This window comes from Caloenas nicobarica, chromosome 4 (assembly GCF_036013445.1).
Source record: "Caloenas nicobarica isolate bCalNic1 chromosome 4, bCalNic1.hap1, whole genome shotgun sequence".
Taxonomy (NCBI): Eukaryota; Metazoa; Chordata; class Aves; order Columbiformes; family Columbidae; genus Caloenas; species Caloenas nicobarica.
Window position 1 is genome coordinate 70,497,785 of NC_088248.1, and position 26,526 is coordinate 70,524,310.

Here is a 26,526-nt window from a genome sequence, read left to right on the forward strand (position 1 = left end):
GTGTGCATTTGCACACACATTTTAAATGATTAGGTGTGGAAAAAAAATCCTCATGTACTAATGCATAGTCTATTCCCATAAAAACTCTTTGCTCTATAACACTTCCACACTGATAAAAGTCAGTGTTTTATGGCACCTAAGAGCTGCACACACTCAGTATTTTGGATATTAGTAAAGTTGGGAACGGGAATAAAGTATAACACTCCACAATGCCACGTTAAGGAAATATAAAGCACCTCAGCAACAATTGCTCTGCTCTTCTAGATAGATCAGGTTGTAAAAAAACCTCCTTTAAAGGAAGGATGTTGTAAAAACAAAAAAAAGCGTTGATTCAAAAGCTTAGAGAAAGGTGAATTTGCCATGCACTCCTACAAGTCCTGTGTAGTAATTTCAATTAGAAACACACTAAGATGAATCCTTTAAGCCACACTTGGAAAAACTCTGTCTTCTGGGATTTAGGCAATTTATTACTTTTTCATATTTAAATAACGATGAGCTGAATCACGAGGGAATACGAATGTACGCACACCAACTCCCAATTTCTGAGCGCCTACTGCTCCTGCCAGACACTGAGGCAACCTCCTACATCTCTGAGGCGCCCAGCACAAAAATCTCTGGGGAAAACGATGAAAAACACCCAACTCTTCTCGTGTCGAGCCGCAGCACTGCCGGGGAGGTGTCACTGTCTGGATCCGCGTCAGTGAGCTGAGCTGTTCGGCATGAGAAAGAAGGTCTGACAGGACCTGAGGAAAGCGGGGAGGTGGGTGCGCTTTAAGGTGCTATTAGCTCTAATCAGCTCCTCATGGTGCTGGGTGGGGAAAAATGAGGCAACGCAGCCGGAGCAGAGGAGGGTGCGTGCTGAGGGGCCGGCTGCCCGCCCGCTCGGGCCATGGGTGCTGTGAGGAGAGGGGACGTGGCTCCGCCAAACGCTGTGTCGGGGGGGCCGCAAAGCCCCGGGGCGGAGGGCGGGCTGGCAGCGGGGCCCTCAGCACTCCTCCCGCCTCCAGCGGCCGCCGCCCGGCGCGCCGAGCCCGTGAGGCGCCTCCCGGGCGGGAAGGGGAAGGCGGGAGCCGGGCAGCGCTCTCGGAGGGGAGGGGCGGGCGCCGGCCTGCCCCCGAGGTGTGCAGTCTGGCGCCGCGGTGGTTCGGCACCCGGCTCCTGGCTATCTGCTGCCCGGGAGAGCCCTGCAGAAATTAGGGCGAACTGTGAGGGACGAGTCGGGGCTGACGGACAAGCTTCCCGGGGTGAGGCGGCGCCATCTTGCAATACGGAAGAAAAGCTGCGGCGGGCGCCATTTTGCACCCGAGCGAGAGATGAGAGGAGACTCGCGGTTTGCCGCCGTCTGGGCGCCGCCATTTTAGGTTACGGCCGAATCTCCGCCTTCCCTAGTGCAGTCTCATTGGGCGCCGCCATTTTGGCTTACGAACAAAACGGCGACCCGCAGGGGTCCTTACCCCCTCCCTTCCTCCCTTTAGGTGTCTTCATAAAATGCCCGTGGAGAATCCCCTCTTTTTTCGCCCCGCTCCCAAGATGGCGTCGATGCGGGAGAGCGACACTGGCCTGTGGCTGCACAACAAACTGGGCTCCACAGACGAGCTGTGGGCGCCGCCGAGCATTGCCTCGCTGCTCACGGCTTCGGTGATCGACAACATCCGCCTTTGTTTCCACGGCCTCTCCTCGGCCGTCAAGCTCAAGCTGCTGCTGGGGATGCTGCACCTGCCCCGCCGGGCGGTGGATGAGGTGAGAGCTGGGTGGGAGCTTGCGCGGGAAGCTGAACCGAAGCGGGCTGCGTGTGAGGGGGGGAGAGGTCGGTCGGAGGTGGCGTGAGGAGAGAAGGGAAGCGCCAGCACCACCTCCCCCGCCCGCCTTTACCACACGGAGCCTGTGGGGAGGGGAGACGCCGCGGCCTCGCGCGGCGGGCGGTTGGACGGGCGGCGGCCCCGGAGCGGAGCAGCGGCTGCTCCTCAAGGGCAGGTGGGCTGGTCCCCACAGGCATCCCCGCCGCTCCCTTTCTTGGAGGTCTCAGCTGTCAGGGTGCTCTGCTGAGGCCCAGCTCGGAGGACTCGGTCCTTGGTGTGAAGGGGAGGGCTGGGATTCCCAGTGATAAGCGAGAGAGCGGCAGCTTTGCTGCTGCTCCTGCTCTTCGGGGAGTCTCTGGTTGGCACTGGTCTTTTGAAGGCAGTTTCAACCCGAAACCACTCTAACGCCTCTGCACAGACTCATAGTTGTAGGGCTGTGTTTCGGTACAATTTGGGTGCCTTTGGGGAAGAGGGCTTTTCTGAGGCAGTGGTTGCTCTAGGATCAGAAAAGAGAGGCAGGATCGTTTAGGAGCAGTTGTGTGTGTCAGGCTTCCTTCACTCTGCTTTCCTGATACTGGCAGCTGTGTAGGTGTCCCAAGTCAAACTTCTCAGATTTAAGGACAGCAACAAGTGCTGAAACTTTGGGAATGGAAGATCTGGGGTCTGCATTGAGCAGTGCTTTCCCCCTCCTTACTGCAGCCAGGTCTTGCTTGAGGAAGGTTGCCATCCTTTCTTTAGTTTCTCTTTACCTTTCTGGGAGCAGCCGGTGTTTTTAATTACTGTCCTACCAGGGTTAATAAGCTAGCTGGCTCTGTGAGCTTTTTCACTTGGCCCTGGACCTTACCTCGTCTGCAGCTGGCTTATTCTTACCAGTGGGCAGCTACTGATGTCAGGGGCGATAGTGGGAGAATAATTGGGAAACGTGTAAGTTTCTTCAGCCAGATTCGAGGAATTTCTCTCCTACCATGTATGGTACTGATTCCTGGTAACAATCACAGAGGTGGTGCGTAGCTAATCCTCACCTTATTGTGTGGAGTATGCCCAGCAGTGCTTGCACTACGCTCCTTCTTGGCTAAGACACAGCTGCTGCTTAGTATTAATACATGTATATACTAGGTAGGGTGTGGGGAGACCATATGTAACTTGGGTTATTGTATGCTCAGCTTTTGTATACTTCTAAGCTGAAAATACACAAGCATCATGTTTAAGCAATAGTTAGTCTATGTCAGTGTCTTGCCACATGCATCAGTGTGATTGTTCACTGTGTTACATTGTAATTAGTGTCACTTTAAATTGTTGTTCAGCATGTTTACTCTTAATTTTTAAAACATGATATTCATGTTTAGTGTCTGTCCAGTGCACAAGCTGTCTTCCTTGTGTGTGACAAATGCAGTTGTATTTTGGACAAACAAAATAACCAAGGCCAGAAAGGAGCTATGCATAAGCCCGTGTGAACTCTGAGTATGCAAAATTCTTCTGAAGTACTGTGAAAATCCAAGTAGCATGGAAGAAGTTAGTATTGCAGTGTTCAGAAAAAGCTAATAAATTGGTGATGTTTTTACACTGAAGAGAGAGGAGTTTAAAAAAGCTTAGGGACCTTCATAGGTAATGGTCATGCCAGCTCTTTGAGGGAGTAACATTCAAGCAAAAATGAAATGATGTTGAAATGCTGCAAGAGTGTTTGCTGGGTGGGTAAAAACTTTTCAAACTGGTTCTGAGGAAGATGTTAGCCAGCAACTTTACTTGATCTGTGTGTGTTTGTTAGCTGTGGAGATAAAGTGTACGTGAAGAGCAGCAAGTCAGTTGTGCTTTTTAGTGTATCATTCAAGTTATCAGTTGTGTTCCAAATATAAAGCTCTTGTTACTGTGTAACAAAAAATATTGTGGCATTTCTCACTTCTTTGATAGAGTTTGTGAATTTAATCATAAATTTAATCTTGTTGTAAACAGAGCATGCTGGATCAAGATTTAGGGTTTTAGCATGTTTTCAGTCCTTTGCAAAGCACCTGTAAAATCTTAATTATTTTAGGGACATGTGTGTTTTTTTTTTTTTTTTTTTAACTGAGAGGAAGGGCTTAAAGTGTTGAAAATGAACTCTTGAGGCAGAAACTCTTAACATTGCTAGGAGGTCTGCTGTTATCATTATACAGTTCCTTCTAAAATGGTGAAAATAGCTGGTGTAACCAAACTGCTGACCGAAAGGGATAGTGTCTTATCAGGCACTCGTCATGTGCAGTGAGTTTGCTAAAATAGATTGTATTTGTGAAGATTTGTGACATAACTTATGGTTGAGATTGTTTATATTTTAACGGACACTAGGTATCTTACATATGATATGCAGAACACATATATGTGTTCAGTATATGGTGTGCTTCTCTGCTCAGTATATTGTGGAGTGCTGAACATGGTGTCCCTTTGCTGGCAGAGATACACCAGTATAGGATACCTGTAGCTGCCTGGAAGTTAAATTCCTCATTTGGAAATCATGCCCTATCTGAAAATGGTTTAACTTAACTGCGAAGGTACTTCATTAGTCTCTTTGGAAAGTCATATCTGTGTTTTCCGTGCCACGTGCAAGTCTGTGTTGATCATGTGTGAGAAGCACTGAGCTGGCATTTGGAAACTTAGTAGTATTGGAAAACATACTGCATTAGCTTTGTAAAACTTTAGGAATCTCGTTAGTGGATGCAGGACATGTTATTGGTTTGTTATGTAACATGTTAAATGATATTCTGTGATACTCCCCTCTGCAGATAACAGATTGGACTGAGTTATTTTCTGTTCAAAATATTTTTTTTCTGGTTTCCTCTATAATAGCATTTTCACTGAGGCACAGAATAACACGGGGACCATTTGAGTGCAGATATCTGGAGTAAAGTTATACGGGAATCAAGAAAAGTGTGGTGGTATTTGTTTTAGAAGGGGTTTAACTGGCTCCTGGTCCTTTCTAAATATCTGTGAGAGCTTCAGTCTAGACCAGTGAATGTTCAATGAGCTCTCTTGAAAGCTCGGTACTTTACTTAAGTGCATTTTTCTCAAATGTAATATCCTTCAATTTTCATAATGTTTTCATTCAACACGCCAAATATTGTATAGATATTAAAGACTTAATCCTCCTAATACGCCTGTGGGATAGGTAATAAACCTAATATTTTTATCATGCTGTGAACCTCATTACTGCATGTTTGTTCCCGCTGACTAATAAGAATAATTGGCTCCCACTTTCATTTTAAGTGTGTTTTGTAGGCAGTTATCAAAAATATAGTTTCCCACTGTAATTCTCTGAGCAGAACTTGCTAACTCTTGAATCTCCCTGCCCCCTGGCTTTTCATTTGCTAATACTTTTCTAAGTAATCATGCTTATTTGAAATTATGCCTCAAGCTCAGTGTAGTGCTGACCAGAGTTTCAGCTGTGAATTTGGCAGAACAGTTACTTCTGTTTATTTTGTGTATTATATTCTTGTTAACCTGATTCACAATTGGAAGCGCAAGTTTTGGTGGTGGTTTATTTTCTTTTGTGCCAGCGTTTCATTTCTTTGTTCAGGGTTAGACTCTGATATTACAACCCAGTCTGGAATGAGGACTGTGTGCTTCTGTGCTCTCTGAGTTATCTTGGGAGGAAGATCCCAAGGGACCTGCCCTCTTGCTACAGTAGCTGCAAGAGCGTGAAAGTCAAGACTTTCTTCTCGCTCGTTATGTGAATCAGGAGTCCTTTATTCATGGAAGTGTGTGTTGTGGGGTAGAAGTAACAAAGGAATAAGAGGACACAAGACACTTGCCTTCCCTCCCTGTTCAGAACAGGCAGGCTGCTGTGCATCTTTCTGGCCTGCTTTTAGTGTTCTTAATTTTTCTGTGATGTAATATGGTATAATTTAATATCACTCTTGGCCCCTTCTACTCTTTTTCATGATTAAGATACAAAACATATACAATAGTGATATTTGATCCACCCTAGTTTTGTATTGCGTAAATATTAATACTGTGCTTCCGATCCAATGCTTTTAGCTTAATGAAAATGCTCTATAATAATACAGATACCTTACAAATATCACCTCCTCTATGACCCCTGAAAGATTAAAACTCGATTTGGTTTATTAGCCAACTGTTGATGCAGTTGCCTAAAGTATAGTCACATATATTAATTTAGACATAATATAAAGCAAATGAATGGGAATTATTTGCCAGAAGTCATCTTGGAGCTACCACTTTGCATGTTTCTAGCAACATTTCCTTTTTTACTCCTTCTCATGGTGCTGTTTGTGTATTCTTTCCTGCACAGCCATTATTAATCTCCCTTTGTCTCTGTTCCCAGACTTTCTCTATCCTGCCTGATCCTTTCTTGTTAGATGTTTCTAGTCATGCCCTGTGCTACTTTTTTTTTTTTTTCTGTGCCAGCAGGCTGAGAAAAATACTTGAGGTCCTTAAGTTTTAGATGAGAGAAATGCCAGAACATGTTGCATCAGACCTTGACATTCATGCTTAGCAAGACGCTGGTTGGAGCTGATGGGACTCTGACTGACCCAGTGTTGCAATCTTATACAATTAAGAGTTTGGGATTATGTCTGTGCTCTGTAAAGTAACAGAAAACCTGTACATAGGTTTCTCTGTTATTTTGAGTTGCATTTCATGCATTCTCAAACCGCAAATGAAATTTTTTTCAGCTGCCAGTTCAACAGTGAACTGGGAACATATATTTAAATCGCCATTTGAAGACACACCTGAGTCAAAACTCAAATTCAGGCTTGTTAAATGCAAACCTGTATTCAGGCAAGGTCTCTAGTTAGCTCACAGTACATGTTAGTGTGCTTTGCTTCCCTGCGTGTTACAGTGACCTGTTCTTTCTGCCATGAGGCTTTGCGATAATGTTATTTGCCCAGTATTTGGCAAACAAGTTGTTTCTGGGCTCAGGTCTCGAAGTCATGTGGAGCAGTGGGATGTGGTATAAGTAGGTTGCCTGAACTTTGGCTGCCCTGAGAGCAGCGTGAATGTAACATGCCCAGACAGAAGCTCTGTAGGAACATCCATAGTATAGGCATGTAGCTATTTGAAATTTTGATGCAAATAGGAGTTTTGTGGAGCCGAGATGAAGGGTAAACTGAGAGGATACAGGATACATCTTTCCTCCAACTATTGCCTGAGTTTGATGGAGGAAATTACATTCTATACTCTGACCTGCCTTAGTGGTATCCAGATAAAAGCTTGTTGTTGAGGAGCTATGAATAAACCATAGCTTCATCGGCTTTCATGGTATGTTTTAAATTTTCAGGTGTTTTATGTAGATCAGTGCTGTAATTCCTATAGGATAAATAGGAGAATAAAGGACTTTGTTTCGATAGTTTTGCACTTGTCCTCATCCACTGTAGTAGAAGTGACTTGCGATGAGCCATTTAGGGTTAGAGGAGAGAGACTGACAAGTCTGTGTGGAGTCTAGGTGGGGTTTTTATGTTTACTGAGGAAGAAATGAGCAATGGAGGGCAACAAAGACTAGAACCTTAGAAATTGATTCTCTCCATTGGTTAAGCATTGGTTAAATTTGACAGCATGTTAAACAGTGTGTGGTCATGGTTATGTGGTCAGTTTAATCCAGAGCAAATCAATAATGCTGCCGAAGATGGTAACTGACTATTGTAGTGTCTCCTTTCTGCTCCCCTCTTTTTGTGTTTATAGTGTTTCTGTGGCTGCAGTCAACCACACCGAGGGGCTGACCAAGCTTAAAGCTATAGAGAGATGCTTTCTTTCAGTCAGATGAACTCATCTGGTTCTTTTCACAAGCACCTTATGAGTGCTAAAACATGCAAGGGGTAAAGGACAAACTGCCCATATAGTGCATGTGTAAACTTTTCTTAAGTGAGAGGGCAATAACATTGTGTGGGTGAAAGGAATTGAGAAATGTCAATATGTTTGTCTGCTTCTGCTGAGCTTTAAAAGTGCTCCGGGGGAAAAATGGAGAGCAGAGGTTTAACTCTTATTTCTCAGAGTTGCACGAGTAGAGTAAGCTTATTTTATTAATTTTTCACATATAAGAAAAGGCAGGTTCTAAATAAAGGGAAAGAAATACAGCATAAAGGTGAAGATGAATCTTGTTTGTCTGTATATGTTCAGAAACATGTAGACTATAACTAAGCTATATGTGCCACAATGGCTTGTGAAAAGTCAAAATTCAAGTATTTCCCAATACTTGCTTGTAAATTCTTTGATGTTAATACCGTACAGGTAGAATATGTCTAAATATGCAATTTTACTCTTATGTTTTGTGGCTTGAGAGATGCACAGTACATCTCAAACGCCTTAGTTCTGTGGAGGTAATGCTTTAATGCTTACATAAAAGTTTACTTACTAAGAAAAGAAAACAAGCATTCCATCCTTATTTGAGGGATTTAAGCTTACCTGTGAATGAAGTAAAACAACTAATTTAAGAGGTTCACTGTGTAAACCACTGACTGTAGTCACTTTTTTTAAAAATTTCATTTCATAGTGCCAACAGACCTGTTGATCAGTAATTTAAAAAGTTAATGTGACAGTGATTTTTTTAATTGATCTTATGCATTTCCCCTTTTGCTTAAAGAAAAATAACTTTTCTGGCTATGAAAACTCGGAGTAGATGGAAAGTCTTTTTACTTGTGGCCTATTAGAAGGCTAGGTGTACTTCTGTAATATGTAGTTTTTGTCAAATAGTTCAGTTTTCATTAGCATGAAAAACATTATTTTGGCCTAAGTTTAAGTAAAATTTTGAGGACTTAGTTTATGTTCATATGGTGCAGATGCTTGTTCTAAATAACTTCTTGTATTCTAGTTGTGTATTCTTATCACTGAATATAAGATATGGGTACACTGGTAGAATGTAAGGAGAAAGTAATGTAAGAATAAGGCCTGTTGCTTTTGGTAAAAACATTCAGTGCTAAACAAAGCTTTGAGCTGCGAAAAGCTCAAAACAAACTTGGGTTTGATTGACTAAAAGCAACATATTAAAAAAATTATCTTGGTTCATTCTTTACTTATTTATAGGGTTAATGTTTAACCGTGCTGTTGAAGCAGTGTCCCTCTTCCCTTCCCTAGTAGTAAAACATTGCATGTTTATGTTAGTGTCTTTTTAAAATAATAATTAAAATCCAACTGTACACTGTTTAAAACTGTTTCCAATTGGCTGATTTTCTTTTTCTTTTTTTGTTAGATGAAAGGGGCACTGACTGAAATTGTCCAGCTCGCTACCTTGGATTCAGACCCCTGGGTCTTAATGGTAGCTGATATTTTAAAATCCTTTCCAGATACTGGCTCCCTTAACCTTGATCTTGAAGAACAGAATCCCAATGTTCAAGATATTTTAGGAGAGCTTAGAGAAAAAGGTAAGCATTTCCTGTTGGTGATAATTACAGAAATGTGATGCCTTTTTAAAGAAATAACCTGTCATTTCACAGGCAGTCTTGCTATCTTAACGCTATTGGTATCAGGACAAGCAGTATGTCTTATCTTGTAATTGCGACAGTTCACAAACTGGCATGTTAACTGGCCTGGGAACTGTGATACCTGAGGAATGGGGACTTCTTAAGTTATCTGTTCCCACATCATCAGAACTTGCATGTCAGGTATTATTACCCTGAGCGTTTGTGATGGACAGTGCACAAGTTAATGTGGATCCATTAGTATCATAGACAGGCTGTATGTGCACCGATAGGTAATAACTGACTTACTGCAGCTTAATAAGTTGAGTTTTTTCATATATTGCTCTGTCTCATATGCTATAGTACCAAAGAAGACAGTAAGGCTCTGTTTCTGCAGTGCGTGTGTGGAAGCACCATCATTGTATGGGCCGGTGGTGCATGTCTGCTGAAAGTTGTCCTCTGATGGGTGCTGCAGGGGAGACTGATCACAAGAAGGGTTATGCTGCTGATGTCTGACTAGCAGCTGAAAATACTGCCTCAGGCACTTTTACAGTTGCTGCTTCAAACTGTGTAGTCAATGGTGATGCAAAGCTACTCCTACTTCCGTGGGTTTGCTTTAGCATGTTGCCAAGAAAAGGTCCTCGGACACTGACAGACAGACCTTATCTTGGAATAAGGATTGCAGCAGACCAATAATGAAATTACTTGGAGATGGAAGCATTTTGTTTTCTTACTATAAACAGATAATCATTTGTCTGTTCACACTTTTGGTTTGGACTTTTGTTTAGTAGTTTCATTTTTATGTGTAATTTTTAAGGAATCTGAGAATTCAGTCACTTTTATATTTTTTTACTCTGATAATTGTAGCGTATTTCAGATTCCTATAATTTGGCTAGATATAATTAACATGGAAGCTCTTAGGAAGCTCACATGAAAAACAAACATCCTAATAACTGGTTATATACTGTGTTATAATTAGAACTAAATTACTCTTGGTGTTGAAACAAATAAAGCTTATAACCACTGATACAGTCTAGTTGTGAAATCTTTTGTAATTTGCTATCAAAGAGGTGCTAATACCTGTGTGTACTGTGTTAACTCTTTATGCAGTAAGTGAATGTGAAACTTCAGCTATGTTGCCCTTGGAATGCCAATACTTAAACAAAAATGCCTTGACAACACTAGCTGGGCCACTTACTCCCCCAGTGAAACACTTCCAGCTGAAAAGGAAACCTAAAAGTGCCACTCTCAGAGCTGAACTCTTGCAGAAGTGTAAGTAGTATTACAGCTAGCTGATAAGATTGAGTAACAAATTAAATGGTGGAAGGAACATTTATATTCAGTTTAATTCTCTGGTATGGGCATATACATTAAAATTTTCAGTTATAAGAGCTTGGGCTGACTTTTTTCTTTGATATACCGTGTGTGGAAGAGCAGCTGCAAGTCATTCTGGCCATGCTTACATTGAAATGCTAATCTTGATTTAAATGCTGTTCAGATTTCAAGGCATAAAAAAGCTGTAGCTTTTTTAAGCACAGATATATTATCTCATAGGTATATTCAAGTCTGTTGTGAAGATTTGTGAGGAATAGCTTTGGTTGAAGCTCCCAAAACAAATCTGAAATGAGAACCTAGTTTTATTTTGCCATATAGTTTTTGCAACAGGGAGCAAGAGCTGCTAGTTAATGATACCTTTTGCTCAGTATGGCTGTATGGAGTGTGAAAGCCAAGAAGGTTTTCACTAACAAAAGGCAACATATGTGTACATATATGTATCAGTAGCTGCTTGAACTAAGTGATCTTAAAATAGTTCACTGTACCTGCTGTTCTGGTGCAGCAGCTTGCTTCTTTTCTTGCATGTGACTTGAGTAGTTGGTCTGGTTAAATGCAAGATTTGTAACATTTTATGATGTGATATAGAACTTTATTTATTTCAATATCAAGTAAATTGTCTACTCTGATTATTTGTTTTAACTTAGGCCATCTTGTCAGTTTCAGAGTCATATTGACTTTTGCATTTTCTCCAAATACTGTGTTTACCACATATAAATGACCTGGATTTTAATTAAAATATAATTCTTTCTTTGTTGCTATTCCCATCTTTTTATGTATTAGTTAATAACATTTTACATAAGCAGCAATGTATTGTATTTTTTCAGCACAGATTCTGTAATAACTAAAGCCTTTTTTCTTTTTAGCAACAGAAACTGCACAACAGCTCAAGAAGACTGCAGGAGTGCCTTTCCATGCCAAAGGCAGGGGGCTGGTCAAAAAGATAGATACGACAAGTATGGCTCACTTTCATCACTTCCCAGAAAGAAAATCTGATAAAATAGCCTTGATGAAGAGTAAAATTGCTGTCTAGCTTTTACAAAAACATAATTCTTTTTGAAGCAAAGGATTCTCCATTTTTGCTTCCCTTTCTCTTTATGTTGAAATGTTTCTGACATGTCATGGCAGAAAGAACGAAATTGTGGGGGTTTTTTAAATGGCAAGTATATCTGCCATGCTTCTAAAATGTACACAGCTAGATCATGTCTATAGACCTTGAGAATTTAATTGGCATCACTCCAGGAATAACTCCTGACTAAGTCATGTTACTCCAAAAGGGAGCAGACTGTATCATAGTAATGCTGTGAAGTAGACTGGAATTGTCTTGTATTTGTGTAATTCTGCATGGAAAAAGAAGAGGGGACAGTGTGCTTGCTGCAGCCAGAGCTGTACAGTGGCTTCTGTTTAATGGACATGACAAAGATGCACAGTCATTCTTCAACTTGGCATTAATAGACTTCGACTGTTTGCTGAAGTTCCTGAACTGCTTGAATTTTTTCAAATAAGTTTTTAACTAGGAGCAAGAGGAGGGTTCAAAATTAGCTACATACTTTAAATCACTGCACAGGCATAACTTTTCTGACCACCGGTATGGTGCTGAGGTATAAAACTTGAGTGATTTCTTGGTGTGTTGACTTCAAGCTATGAAATACTTTATGTGAATGCTATTTAAGATGTAGTTTGGAGCACCAAAGTTTTGCCACATGTTCATGCAGGAAATGCAAAAAGTGTAGTTGTAATTTGAACTAAAAATTGTCCCAGTATAGAAGTTGACCATTAGTTCTTGACATTCTTTTTAGCTGTTGAACTAATAAAGCTAGTTTTAGATTTGGCTTTTAGAGCCAGGTGGTCTCTGGAAATATGAGTTATGGGACCAGTTGGGTTTACTCTGCTGAAACTTATATTGGTCAGAGAGGATTGTCCTGTGGTGAAAAGGTTTTCAGTACAAAATACAGAGGGATACAGAGTGTCTAACCTCAGACTAAAATTCTGTGCTTATCTTCAGATTATAGGGTATGATGAGATTGTCAGAAGGCTCAGAGACCTGATAGATACACATGTGTCCCTAATTTTTTAGCAGTTGATTAAAGAATGCTGTCTTCAGCACTTACATTAAACTTGAGATAGAAGGGTAACAGTATAAAGTTGGGGGAAAACAGCTTCTTACAGGTGTAGCAGTTTCTACTAAGTATTGAGACAGCAGCTTTTCTGTTTACAATATAGACCCAAATTGGATTCTACTGCTTCTGCTAACAGCAGCTCCAAAATTTCAAACTGCTTTGTGAAGCAGTAATTTACCTTTCCAATAGGTTACGAGCCCTTAGCCCTGCAGAAGCTTGGCTAAGTAAGAATCTTTGGTTAAATACAGTTTTACCAAGTAACTAGATCTTAAAGTTCAAAAAGCAACTTTTGGCAATAATTTGATTCAGAACATTCATGCCCAATAGCTTTTTGTGTGTTCCAAGTGTATTTGTTGTAAGTAAGGAAAGCATCAATGGATGTAGGGAAGGTATATCTTGACAGCAGTGCACCTGTTTGATTACTTCAATGGAGTTGCAAGCATAAGCCTAGAGATTGTCCCTTACTCCTTGTTTGAAGGGTGAAACCTAATCTGACCTTTGGGGAACATTTAATTTATTATAGACACTTTCACATTATAAACATTTGCAGTTAAAGGGAAGGGGGTGTGTGCCTTAAGAAGGGGGAAAGCTGAAGAGCTCCTTATTATTGTGTTTCGTAACTCATTGAACATATATGACAGTCGTTGCCTTTTTTGATCTTCCCTAAGCACCACTCAAAGGAATACCAAAACAAGCGCCATTCAGGAGTACTTCAGCACCCAGTGTATTTAGTCCTTCTGGAAACAGAACTCCTATCCCTCCCTCGAGAACACCTTTGCGCAAAGAAAGAGGAGTAAAGGTAGGTGCACTCTTTCTTAGTCTCTTGCTTTCCTGCTCAGTTCTTTTCTCTGCAAGTATCCATATATTAAATAAAAACAATAAGGACAATATTTAGAGATCAACTACATAAATTTAAGAATGGTCTTTCTTTTTAGCTTCTAGATATCTCTGAGCTGGATATGGTAGGTGCTGGCCGTGAAGCAAAGAGAAGAAGAAAGACAGTAGGTTAGTATATAATGCTACTTACCAAGGCTATTAATGTACCTATAAGCAGGGCCTAGATTTGTAGTACCATTTAGTTCTTCACTTGTAAAAACTTATCTTCAGCTAAACTTTAAAAAAGGGGGAAAAAAAGGCTTTAAGGGAGGATTTTTACTTTTTTTAATGCCTCTAATCATATTGCCATGTGCCCAGGCAATAACTTGGTTAAGTTGCGTGAAAGAATTGAACTAGTCAGTTGTGCTTTGGGCAGCACATCAGTGTGTAAGTGGCTTCTGGACTGGAATTGTTCTGAGTTGTCATGGTGTGCTTATTTCTGCTGGCTGTGTGGCCAAGTAAAATAATTGAAAGTAATGTTGAAAAAATTTATAGCACTCTCCAAAGTTCTGGCTGAGAGATCTTAATAAGTGATTAGTATCTGATACACTACTCATAAGTCAAGTGACAGTGTAATGCTCAGCTTAACCGTATCAGGAAGATAGGCTAGGCACCATGTTTGTCCCTAAACAACCTTTTTGTATTTGTCACCAAAAAATGAGTACTCTATGAGAACAAAATCATAATTGCAATTAAATTTTTGCTTGGGTTTTGATGCTTTCTAATATAATAAAATTAGGCAGTTCTGCCTAATTACTCAGTTACCGTTATCTTGATGGGTATACATTGTGGTTCAGTTCATAATTGGGTTGATTATGAAATTCTGTATGAAGATTACTGAATCTGCTAACCTTTCAGTGTATGTCTCTTTAAGCACATTTCATCAGACTTTGAAGAATGCATTTTTAGATCTTTAAGAAAGTATATCTCATTCAATATTTCAGAAAACTTCCTTGAACTGACTTCTATTTTTATGCAATAGATACAGAAGTTGTGGAAAAGCAAGCCAAAGAAGAAACTGTAGTAGAAAATGCTACCCCAGATTATGCTGCTGGCCTTGTGTCTACACAGGTAAAACCAAACAAAATCAAAACAAACAAAACCCAAACAAGGAGGAAACCATGGTTCATGTTATTCTAAAACACTTAAACACTGGAATGGTATTTTACTAAGTTGGTGAAACTGCCTCTTAATGTAAAAGTCTTTACATAATTGTTTCAAAATTCCATTATATTTTCGCTGAACTAGATTAAAAAATTCAAGGCAGGATGAAGGTAAGGTTTTAGATTGTTTTCTTGTTGCTGTTCTAAGTTTGTGAGGGGGTGTAGTATTTCTGCAGCTGAGGTTTGTAGCCTTCTGTCAGAGAGGAAGGGGATGGGAGGGCTCTCTGACCCTAGAGAGATAGAATCATTTTCAGGAGTTCCTGCAGGTTTGAGGCTATGTGAGTGCATCCTTTGTGACCCTGGTAGAACAGTGCCCACAAATGTCTTGCTGAGGAGCATTTGACATTGGTCTGTGCCCAAGAAGGATAGCTGAATATAAGCAGCCAAGTAACACAGGAATCTTTACAACTTATCTATCTTCTGGCCCGAGAAAAGAATCTACATACTAGTACCCTTCTTTTTTCAATTTTTAGCTTATAATCTTTGAGAATTGATGCTTAATCCAGAAGGCAGCTTTTTCTGAGATCTCCAAACCTGTTTGTAACTAGACTTAGCCAGTCCCATTACTACTGAAAGGGGGAGAAATACAGTGGAATTGATCTGCCCAAATTGCTCATGACTTATAAATTTATTCTTTTTAAAACACGTGAAGTTCATAAATGGCCTCTCCTTCATCTAATAGTCTTTTTTTCTTTTAAAACAAAATTGTTTAGGATCTCTTGAAAACACAAAACCTTCAGTCGAGATGTTGGGGGAGGAGTTGCGTGTAGTATCTTTTCTCCTATCTTTAACAGTGCATTGGAAAAACTGTGGTGCAGCTTTGTTAGTTCTCAGTCAGGACATAGCTTTTATAATAGAAGGATGTTAGGTCCTCCCCCCACTTCTGAGTTAGAAACTGTCTGCTCTATTCCAGCAAGCTTTGGCCTGGAATTAATTTTGACAACTGAATTCTTTAGATACTAAGAGATATTTTGAGGAGGCTGCACCTAGTGTTTGCAGCCTCTCACGACTCAGAAATCTGTCCTGGGTCTTAAGTGTCTTCTCTTGTTCCAAATTTAAAGTGGTTGTGATTACCTCTGCCTCTTTAAGTCAGCGTGTTGACATGCAACACTTGTCTTTGGAGAGCGCTCTATTTAAAAGGCCTGTGGTCTGGTTGGTGAGTCAGGCTTTTTTTTTTTTTTTCTAGAGCCTCATGTTAAGCAAATGCAACATTGGTCCCATGGTTATGGGGCAGCAAACTGTGGCACACATTCCAAAAACAACATATATAGGCAGATACTGGTAGGCTTGTGTCAGGAGTGAATGTCATTGCCTGCCTTTCTGCAGAATGCTAAGGGTATCTTTGTTGGCAAGCTCCACATTGTACAGAACATCTTTTGTCTAGTAAGGCTACCTTAAATGGTTTGTCTGCTAGACTTAATTCCCCCAAAACTTCCTTCTTCTGTCAATCCCTTATGTTCGTAAGGTTGGATCTTTGCAGATACCATGCTGTTGTCTTTATGCTGTGTGTGCAGTATCATGTGTAGTTAAGCACAAAATGTGGCATTTTCTTTGGCTCAATGCTAGATGACATCCATCATGTTGATGTTGGCTGCCCGTTTCAGTGGCAACAGGGTTTTACCTGTGCTTTCACTGCTGCCTTCTGGTTGCTTATGTCCCAGAGGCCTTTGCATTCTCCTGGGTGATATTTTAGTAGGCCTTTTGCCCATAGATGAACACAGATTTCTGCTTGCTAATAGCGAAGAGCATGCTTACTCAGGCAGAAGATCACTTATTTCTGTAGTTTAATTCTTCAGAGAGCATCATCTGCATGAATTTCATCATGGGGCCTCCGCGCTACTAACTGAGGAATGGGACAAAGGAAGAGCAGCTTGACTCTTTGTGAAAGTACATTCTCCATAATAGTATTTTTTACTGGCTCAGGTTGTGCTTTCGGAAGCGACTTTGATCTGAATTAGGGGAAGTAAAAGCTGCTTTTTCTCTCCTAGGGTAATTTGAATGTTTGAAGTTTGTATAGGGAGTTAGGGTTGAAAGGGCAAACTTGCATTAACCAAGGAGTCCATAATTAAGTTCCCAAAACTAATATTGTAGCAGAACTAACGTTAAAATTTATATTTAAAATGCAGAAACAGTACATAATTATATGCAGTATGACTATAATGCTTTCTTTTCTGTTTTACAGAAACTTGGCTCATTGAACAATGAGCCTGCACTACCTTCTACAAGTTATTTACCTGCTACCCCCAGTGTGGTGCCATCTTCCTCATATATCCCAAGCTCTGAAACACAGCCGGGTAAAAGATGCTTTTCTGCTTTTGGGACCTAATACCTGTGACTCTATACAGTTTTGCTGTCTAGCTTTTTTTTTAATTTACAAACCTACTATCCATCAACTCTAGTGAAAACCTAACCTTAGCAATCTAAAAATCTATTGCAGAAACCGAGTCTTTGGGTTTTGCATAACCTGATGTCATTTAACCTAAATAAAGAAAATTCTTGTTGTTTTAAGTCTTGAAATGACTGCTAGTTAAGCAAGCAAAACAATTTACCATTTTTTTTCTTACTCTATAATATAAAATCCAGCATTTTTTTTAATCCCTAAAGAGTCACCAGTAACAGACATAAGTCTAGAGTATATACTCCATACACACATCCATATGCATGCACTTACACAACAGCTGCTTTCAAGAGTTGGATGTGTTTCTAGAGGTGAGTACATATTAGCTCTCACACAGGCTGGGATCAAGCCAACTGTTTTCCTTTTAACTTTTTAGAACAGTCTGATAAATAATAGGATGATAGGATTCATTACCAGACCTTGCAGTTAACACAGAACCAACATTTCAGTTTAATGCATTATATTTACTCTCGCTTGTTTGCCATTTGGTACTATAATGTTTGTCTTTATGTATGTGAGCTGTGACATGTTGGTCATTTGCATATGCAAAATGTCATTACATCACTTGGCCCTGAAACAGTTCAGAGTCTTTCTGAAGGTCCATGCAAATCTTTCTCTGGCAGAAAATTGGCATCTACAGAAGGAACGCAGCCAAGAGCACATTGGTGTTGTCAGCAGCTAGTGTTATTTTCCAGAGCGTTGGCATTGTATTCAACAGCAGGAAAAGCCTAGTTTAAAATTCTCTATTGTCTTTGTCCTGTGTTTTTTCTAACTTATTTTTTCATTCTGGAGTATAGAGTATCTAGTTTTTCCTAGGGAAGAGGAATATAAAACTCTTTTCTTGATATAAGATGCACACAGAAGATCCACAGATTTGGTCTCCTATAATCTGAGGTTGCAAAATTAAGACATGTTACTTTGTGCAAGTTAGTTATTCTCACATGAGAGGAAGCCAGTAATTAAGATATTTGTACAAAATTAAGGGGCAACTAACTGTTAAAAATGTTTGTCCTCTCAAGTGTTCACTGTCATGTTCCACATATTAATGGACAATAGCCATAATGTTAAAACCAATGCTGTGTCTGTGTCTAGATGGATGGTGGTAAGCTTCTCATTCTCCAAAATCTGATCTGAAAGGCATCAGTGTAGCTCTGGTTTGCACCTACCTTGTAGTCTACTGCGAACACAATGTGAATAGGTTGTCTTAAACCTCGTGAGATTCATGAAAGGTGCTTTAGCAGCTGTGCCTGTGTCTAAGAGCTGTAAAAGAATGTAGCTGGCTGGAGTGTGCACTGGGTAATTACTGTTTGCTGGACAGATGGTAACTTATGAATTCACAGTAACCTGATCATATATGTAACCTCCACCTGCAGCCAGGTTTGGAATAATACCTTCCTTAAGTGCAGGTGAACGGATCAACTTTATGAAATAAGAGTTAAGACTTGTCAATACTGTGGAGTCTTAACCCTCTTAGCCGTTAGTGTTTAAGTAATTAGTGATTTGTGAAGGCTACATTTAATTCTGTCATACGTTTTAGTATTTTTATAGCTTCAGTACTTGTTACTGGCTGAGACTTAATTACCACTTCCATTGGAAACTGCTGCTATGTTAGGTTAAAACTGATGAAATATTTTTATGGTTTTGGCTTCTACATAACAGTACAGCCATAATCCTGGTAGGGTCAGCGTACAGTTGTTATACCAATACAAGCTTAAAAGTAAATAAAGCAGTTTCAATTTAATAAATCTGATATCCATTAAACATAAAAATTGATGTTAAATACAGTATAATTGATATTGGACAGCTAGTCTCACAGTTGTCTATTGCTAAAGATAACTGAGTGAAAGGAGCTTAGTGCTTCATATCGAGTCGTGGTACTAGAATGGAATAATCAGAATTTTTAGCTTTCTTCAAAGGTCACTAGTGATGCTAATCCCTGTTTGTGAATTATAATGTTTGTAATGATCCCGATTTGTGTTTGCAGCTGGCTCTGCACGAGAGGCCTTGCAGACTAACAGGCAGACTGAAGAGCCTGCAGCTCCAAATGCCACCACTACTCTTCCTGCACAATTCAAGCAAAGAACACCCATGTACAATAGTAACTCTAATCCACCTACAGCTACACCTACCTCACCCCTGACACCCACCACACCTCCTGCTATTTCCCCTGCGGCACAAGCACCACAAGTGGCCCCTCAAACTCAGCAACAGCCACCACCGAAGAAAAGCCTCTCTCTCACAGTAAGTAAAACCAGGTTCTTTTTGACTGCTGCCTTTGATGTAGATTGGAACATGCAAATTTTTATTATAAATCTCATATAGTGTGTTGACAGTTCTTGACCTGTGGATAATGGAGTGATTGAGGCTGCTTTTTTTATAACAAAAGATAATGAAAGTGCTTTCTTCTGTCGTTAGTATTGCTGTCTTAAAAATGTTAATCACATTTTTAGTTGTGCAATGTTAATGTAGCAGTAAGATGTCTTTATTTACTGCTATTTATTATGTAAAATAAGGTTGCGTTACTCAAAGAATTTTGGGAGCTGTTGCCCAGCCAATTGCGTATAACGTAAGCTGCTAAAAAGGATCCTGTCATTGCTACAGTAGGAGAAAAGATATCAGTAGATTATTCTAAGGTGAAAGCCTTTATTTCTTCATGCCCTCACCCCCTCATTACGCATCTTTTAAAGCCTGAGAGTGGGAAGGAAACTAAACAGCAATTATGTATGTCCTGAAGCTTCTTATTGCTGATATGTTGGTATATTTTATGTGCATGCTTGAAGTTAAGCAGGTAGCTAATTCAGGATGCAACCGATTTGAAGACTTTGCTAAGCACATATGTAAGCCTGGCCTGAAAGATCTGAACTTTAAGAAACTGTGTGACTTTTTCAGTACCTCTACTTCATTTATTAAACGGAAAAAAAATATTCCTCCGAAGTTATTGCAAGGCAGGGTTTGGACTGTAGAGGAAGCATTGGGGTTTTTCTCCTTTTTTCCTAATGCCATAAAGAACACAAAATTGATAATGTAAACATTAAGTCTTTTGGCACATGTTTCTCTAATTATTTAAAGGTGATATTTCTTTTCCAGTTTTAGAATTGAGCTGTCACTGCTGTAAGTGTTGGATGTAGGCATTAAAGAGGGAAAGCCTTGAGCCTAAGGCTTTTTGTGTTTGCTTTTTGTAGGTCTACAAACTTCCACCTTATTCTTAGGCTTGCCTGTGGGTATTAACATGGTACCTGTTATTGGCAGTGTTTTCTCCACTGAAATTCATATTTGTATCTGTTGCAGAGGGAGCAGATGTATGCTGCACAGGAAATGTTCAAGACTGCAAACAAAGTTACAAGGCCGGAAAAGGCTCTTATACTTGGATTCATGGCAGGATCCAGAGGCATGTATCGAGACTAATGTAGCTTGCTTTTAAATACCCCAATTTGAAATACAGCCTAGCATTTCTAAATGTGCATATGTGAGCGCAAGACTCTTGCTTTAGCTTTACTCTGTACGTACTGGACTCTCTGCTTTGCTCTGAACTGTCTGTAGTTTTATGGTTTGCAGTTCTAACTACCCGGAAGCAGGTCTTTAGTGTCTATTTCCAGTAAGTCATTCTGTCAGAGCAGCTGCTAAATACAATATATACACAACTGAACACATGTAATATTAGGGCTTAAGGTTGAGGAGAAACAAAGCAGCCAGTCAGAGCAGTGAACGGATTGTCCTAGTAGCCTGTCTAGAAGACCAATGAATCTAAGTTCTTTCATGACAAGTTGAGGTCCAAGTTGGGTAGTGCAGAGCCTCTTTGCTGAGACCTTCGCATTGGAAATGTAGCAACTGTTGCCTCAGAGGCTTCAGGTAACCACAGGTGCTGTGAATCACAGGGAGATGAGCTGTTCCATAGCTAGATCCTGTCATTATTGGGCTTGATAGATCAAGGCTGTTATACCCAGAAGACTATCAGATGTAAGATGAGAGTGAGATTAAGAGTCCTTAAGTGAACTCTATCATCTGTACTAGCTCTGGTTTCTAATATGGTATTTGAGGGCTCTTATCACTGGAGTGCTGGAGCCTAAATGTGGCTCGTGCATTTGGATTAATGCAATACATTACTGAAGATGACCAGGGTAGAGTTTCTTGAAGCCCAGAGTTCACAGTAAGTTTTGTGTATTAATAATGGTGTTAGTAGTAGATGCTACTTCAAACTGCAGTAGGAGAGTATACTTTCAACTTTTATCTGTGTGGACTTTTTTTTTGTAATGCAAAGTAATATATTATTTTAGAAGTGTGCATGTGTGTTTTATATATTCCCATATGCATATATAGATAAGTATATAACAATACGAATTCCTTCAGTAATAACATCAGTGTCTTCTGAAGGTTGAGTAAATAACTGTCAACTGTGGTGATACTGAGCTTCCAGAGTATCAATTCCAGTACCTTGAAATGTAACACTCAATCCTTCTACTGGAATGGAACTGAGTCTTGGAAAAGTGATTTCAGTGAAGCTCTTTGGGCTTCTGGAACAGCTGAAAATTGTCGAGGCTTTTAACTACAAAATGTATCCTAGATAAAGTAACTCTGGTAGTTCAAGTTTACTAAATCCCATTTAAATATTAACTTCTCATACGGTTCTTGAGGCAGTCAGAAATGGCATTGGCATGCTTTATTCCACCTTTTGTTGTTCTTCCAGGTACTTTATCCTTGGGGTTTGTCTTTTGGGTTCTGGTTTTGTTATCCTTAAAACTCAATCTGTGATGTGTGGAGGGAGAAATATCTTTGTGTGACTGTGTATTAGTAACATTGCATGCTCAGTTTTGGGTTTGGGGTTTGTTGCGTTTTCACGTTTTTTTCAGCATAAGGTTTAGGATCTCCATCAAGTGCTCTTTACTTTTGCTAATACAGTATTGAAATGTATAATTTGTTCCTCCTTTTGTTTCCACAGAAAATCCTTGCCAAGAGCAAGGTGACATCATCCAAATTAAACTTAGTGAGCATACAGAAGATTTACCAAAGGCAGATGGCACTGGCAGCACCACTATGTTGGTTGATACAGTCTTCGAAATGAACTATGCTACTGGTGAATGGACCAGATTCAAGAAGTACAAACCTATAACTAATGTTTCCTAAGAGATGCAGCAACAGCAGACTGGACCAAATCAAGCTTAGAGTCAACCAGCTTGTAGAGTATGTCAACTGTACAAAACGGCATTCATGTGGACATTTCTTATTACCCTCCAGAGTAAAAGTTGTCGCTCTTCAACCTAACTGCGCTCAGTGAACACAGAAGATGGTGTCAAACTCACTTTTTTTTTTTTCCCACATCTTGGGAGAGGGAGAGGTGATCTTAGGAGGGAAAGTTTTGCTGTGTTTGTTTTCCTACAGTTTGATGCTGAAAAAGATCACAGCTGAAAGGTTACAGATAGAAGCAGCTTACCAGAAGATAAGACTACTGCGCAGTCATTCACGGTTTACCATTAAACAAGGGCACAGATCTTTATTGTAAAAATATTTTCTTTGGCTACGTGGGTTCTATTGTGAGAATGGACATTTCAAGCACTACTGGTCAGTGCTTGATTATTTTGTAATTCAGCTGCAGTATAACAAAATATTGCAGGTGGTAATGTCCAGTGTCCAATGGTCCCCACTGTATGTTTAGCTTATTTATGCTTGTGTCATAGGATGGGATTGAGCAGCTTTGTTAACTCGCTATATTGTCAATGTCCATGCCCAGCATGAGCTAATCTTTATTTGGCATTATTTGAGATCGGGCAAAACTGAGTATCTTAACTTTCTGAAGAAAAAAACCTATCAAAATTGCAAAGAAAAAAGTAGTAGTGGTGGCTTGTCACTGCCTGGAAGTGGTAGCTCTCTGCCACTTAAGTGTTAAGGTCAAAGCTGACCTATGGCTCTTGCGTAGTAAACCCTTTGAACAGCATAGCTTACCTGGGGGAAGTGATACTATTACATCTCAAGACCAGTTGCAGCTTAATATAAAATGGCCCTAGAAATGGTTGAGTGACACACATCTGAATATAGATGGTTGGGAAGATTTGTTGACTTGAGGCAGTGTTCATTTTTATTTGGTTGAGCAGTCATAAGGCACTTGATTGCCAAGCCCTGATGCAAAAAGTTTTAAATGACTTTAGCTCTGGTTTCTACCAGTGTAGTTATATCTGTAGAATCGCAAAGGTGACCACAATTATACTGGCATATAAATGTGCCTTTTACTTGTCCCCTTCTAGTCAAAGCACATTTTAATCTTTATAACTGTGTTCACACCAGTGGTATAATCTGACTTTTAATCGTACAAATAAAGCTTGCATTTATTGAGGAGGCCTATGTACATAGTTCAGGATTCATCCTTTGGAGACTTGGCTTCATCATTTGAAGGAGACTTGGATTAAATGTTTGGTTTCTGCCAGTACTTGTATGTGGAGCTGTGCTTGGTTGGGAACGAGTAGCACAATGGTTGCTTGGTGCTGAGGGGTTACCTTGGGCTGACTAGAGGTTCATGTTAAAGTGGAACTCTTAGGAAAAAATGAGCTTTTATCTTTTTTTTTTTTTTCCCAGAAAAGAAAGCAGACCAAATCCCATAAGTACACATATACTAACAAAGACATTTAGATGTTTGATTAGAGTCTTTTTTGTATTGGGGAATTTTCATTACATTTTATTTTTAGTTTTTCAAACAAGTTATCCAACAGGACAAGTATAAATAATAAGAAAATCTGTATTCTACGGTGTTTTAAGATGTGACCAAAAGTATAGATTTCTTAACTTTATTTAAGCAAATATATGGAATGTTCTAGCTCCTGTAGTGGGAAAGTTATTTGATTGTACCTGCTACCATTATGGAGTGTTGTGCATGTATTGGTGTGGAAGTTACATAAAACCGTCACACTGGGGGCTCTCCTGCACATAATTACCCCGTTTCAGAAGCGATGTCGATTGTGATTGAGTGCGATTTTTCTGTCACAGCTAGAAACCAGCCTGACAAGTGAGGATGAGTTAGTTGGTTTTAGTTTTTAGAAATGAGTTCAGTAGAAATGTGTTTTCATGGTTATAACTTATTCAATTATAGTATGTTACACAGTAAGGGCTAACAATAACATATGATGTATTCATCTTTTAAAAGAAAGGTTTAAAGAAAAGTGACATTCCTTTTCTTGTCCGAATTCAGATTTTTAAAGTTTTCTTGTGATGACCAGTTCTCTGTAGACACATATGACACTTCTGTCTTAACTGTTCAAGCTTGCTAGATAAGCTGCAAGTACCCCATTTAATTTTTAAGAAAGAACTTTTAAAGATTGGGTGACTTGAGGGGATGTGCTGTCACTGTGAATTGTTGATGCAAGACTCTTTACAATTCAGTAGTGATCAGGAGCTGCTGTGTGACGGCTCTTTTGGGTTACTTGAGGTTAATGGGGGTCCCTCGCTAAACTTACTTGTCAGAAGTCTGAATTTCAGACCTGTACTGTTGGGATGGAGACAGTTGTCCCCCTCCTCTGCAAGAACCCCTTCTATAATGTGGTGGAGTCACTTGAGCACGGTAGTGTATAGGAAGCCTAACCATGCTGCTACCTGTTTGTATTTGCTGCATAACAAAGTTGGTCTCCAGACCCGTTTGTCTAAAGTCAGTTGTTTGCAATAAAATGAAATTTTAAATAGAATCATAGTATATTTTTAACTCCTTTAAGTCACTAGGGTGAGACAATGCTGCAAAAACAATTTATTTTTAAAGTGAATTTATGACCCTCAGTAGCAGAGCATTACTTCAACTTGATCTGTGAGCCTAGAAAGTGTTAGGGTTTGCTTTTTAATGCCTAAAGGAAGGGAAGTTTTAGCAATGGTGTGAAAATGATAAGTAAGAAGTAAAACTACATGGAGTTCTTTGGTTCAGAGGATGAAGTCATTGAACCAGTGGCCTCAAAGTAGGGATAATACCAGGCAATTCAGAAAGGGCAACATCAATGTTTAGATTCCAATATAAACTAATTGTTGCATACAGAACAAAATCTGGCCCTGGAACGTAATACTTTTTTGTCTTGAATATTCAGTCACTTGGATGTTAGCTGGATTCCATTCAGTATGTGCTTGTTGACTCTAGAATGACTTGCATATGTCCTGACAAATTCACCAGAGTAGTAGCTTATAGTTTTCTTAAAGCTTTGTGTCCTTTCCCCTTGCCCTTTCTCCGAGCATTAAGTTTCAGGAAATAGCAAGCCCAGACTTCCAAAGTGCACTACTATACCTCGGCAAGGCAGGATGTACCAGCTTCTCTGGCCCTTGCTTATTAAGAAGCACCTGTCTGTGCAAGCCTAGACAAGATATGAATTCATTTATTTCATTTTTGTTCAAGTGTGGAATACTGGAGAAAGAAGCAATGAAAGTGGCTTGTGTTTTTCCCTGTCCAAACTTTTTATTCTAAGGGGAGAAAGAACACACACATGCACTCCCAGGCTGCTTTAACACCTTTTCCTACAGCAAAATGCTGGGTTTCTTTAGGCTCCATTTTCTTTCATGAGTGCCCTGAGGACCAGAAAGAGCAAATTGAGTGTGATGAAGAAGGTGAGCCCAAGAAGGATGGTGAGCAACAGTTCTGACTGTAGATTCCAACTTCCTTTTAGACAGAACACTTTTTTCCTACTCTAGTGCTCTGTAGATAACTCTATACAAAACAATCTAGGCTTAGGATGGTTAACGCTCTAGTGTTGGGCTGATGTTTTATGGGTTAACTTGAATTTCACTGGTAGCTTTGCCATTTAAATCTCCAAGCTAAGTATCATCATAGGGTGCTGGATGCAATGGGGAGCAGCCTTTGGTAGTTGCCTGACACCTCCATGTAAAATGGGTCACTTCTCTCACTAAGTTGTGTCCAAGTGCAGACCACTTGTCTAGATGAAAGAAGCTTGAGACTTCGACATTATACAGTTGGAGCAAATTGCATTTTCGTAGTAAGATCTGACTGGAAAAGAAGACTAAAAATGTTAAACCAGAGCCCTCTGGGAATCTGGTGCCTTTAACAAGAACTGTCATTTTGTAATATGTTACATCTATGGCATAGCCCGTATGTTTTCTATTGTTTTTTTGTTTTGGTTTGGTTTTTTTTGTACAGTTGTAAATTCAAAATATTCTGTCTTTGGGTACGTATTTTCAGTGTAATACAGTATGTATAATAAAAATTTAGATTTTCTAAGGAAATGGACTAATGCTCTTTTTAATAATCAAGTTGTGTGTTGTACTAACAGTTGTATCGGTGATGAGTACCACTGACCTGAGACCAAACAGCCAAATGGCATGATAATGTGTATCCATTTTAGATCTATGTCATGTTGCTTCTGTAGATGCATTTCCAAGTTGGCATTTCAAAGCTGACACATGCTAGTTTTGCTGGTTGAGGATATTTGTGAGTAGGAGGTGTTACCAAAATACCTGCTTTTGCTTTCTGGGCGGATCAGCTGAAAG

The 26,526-nt window shown here is 39.9% G+C and overlaps 1 protein-coding gene across 2 annotated transcripts; it reads left to right on the forward strand.

Annotated features, from left to right (window-relative positions):
- The first annotated feature begins 705 nt into the window (after positions 1-705).
- Positions 706-26,200, forward strand: NELFA (negative elongation factor complex member A). Of its 2 annotated transcripts, none has more exons than XM_065634807.1 (12): positions 706-760; positions 1,476-1,740; positions 8,971-9,142; positions 10,289-10,450; positions 11,377-11,466; positions 13,299-13,429; positions 13,566-13,635; positions 14,489-14,577; positions 16,852-16,963; positions 19,052-19,308; positions 20,356-20,455; positions 22,004-26,200. In XM_065634807.1, exons 2-12 carry the CDS (start codon positions 1,489-1,491, stop codon positions 22,186-22,188), a joined length of 1,620 nt encoding a protein of 539 aa, XP_065490879.1. In that variant the 5' UTR covers positions 706-760; positions 1,476-1,488; the 3' UTR covers positions 22,189-26,200. The 2 variants fall into 2 exon arrangements, with proteins under 2 accessions (XP_065490879.1, XP_065490880.1); XM_065634808.1 differs by lacking the exon at positions 706-760 and adding an exon at positions 1,181-1,244.
- Positions 26,201-26,526: the final 326 nt, after the last annotated feature.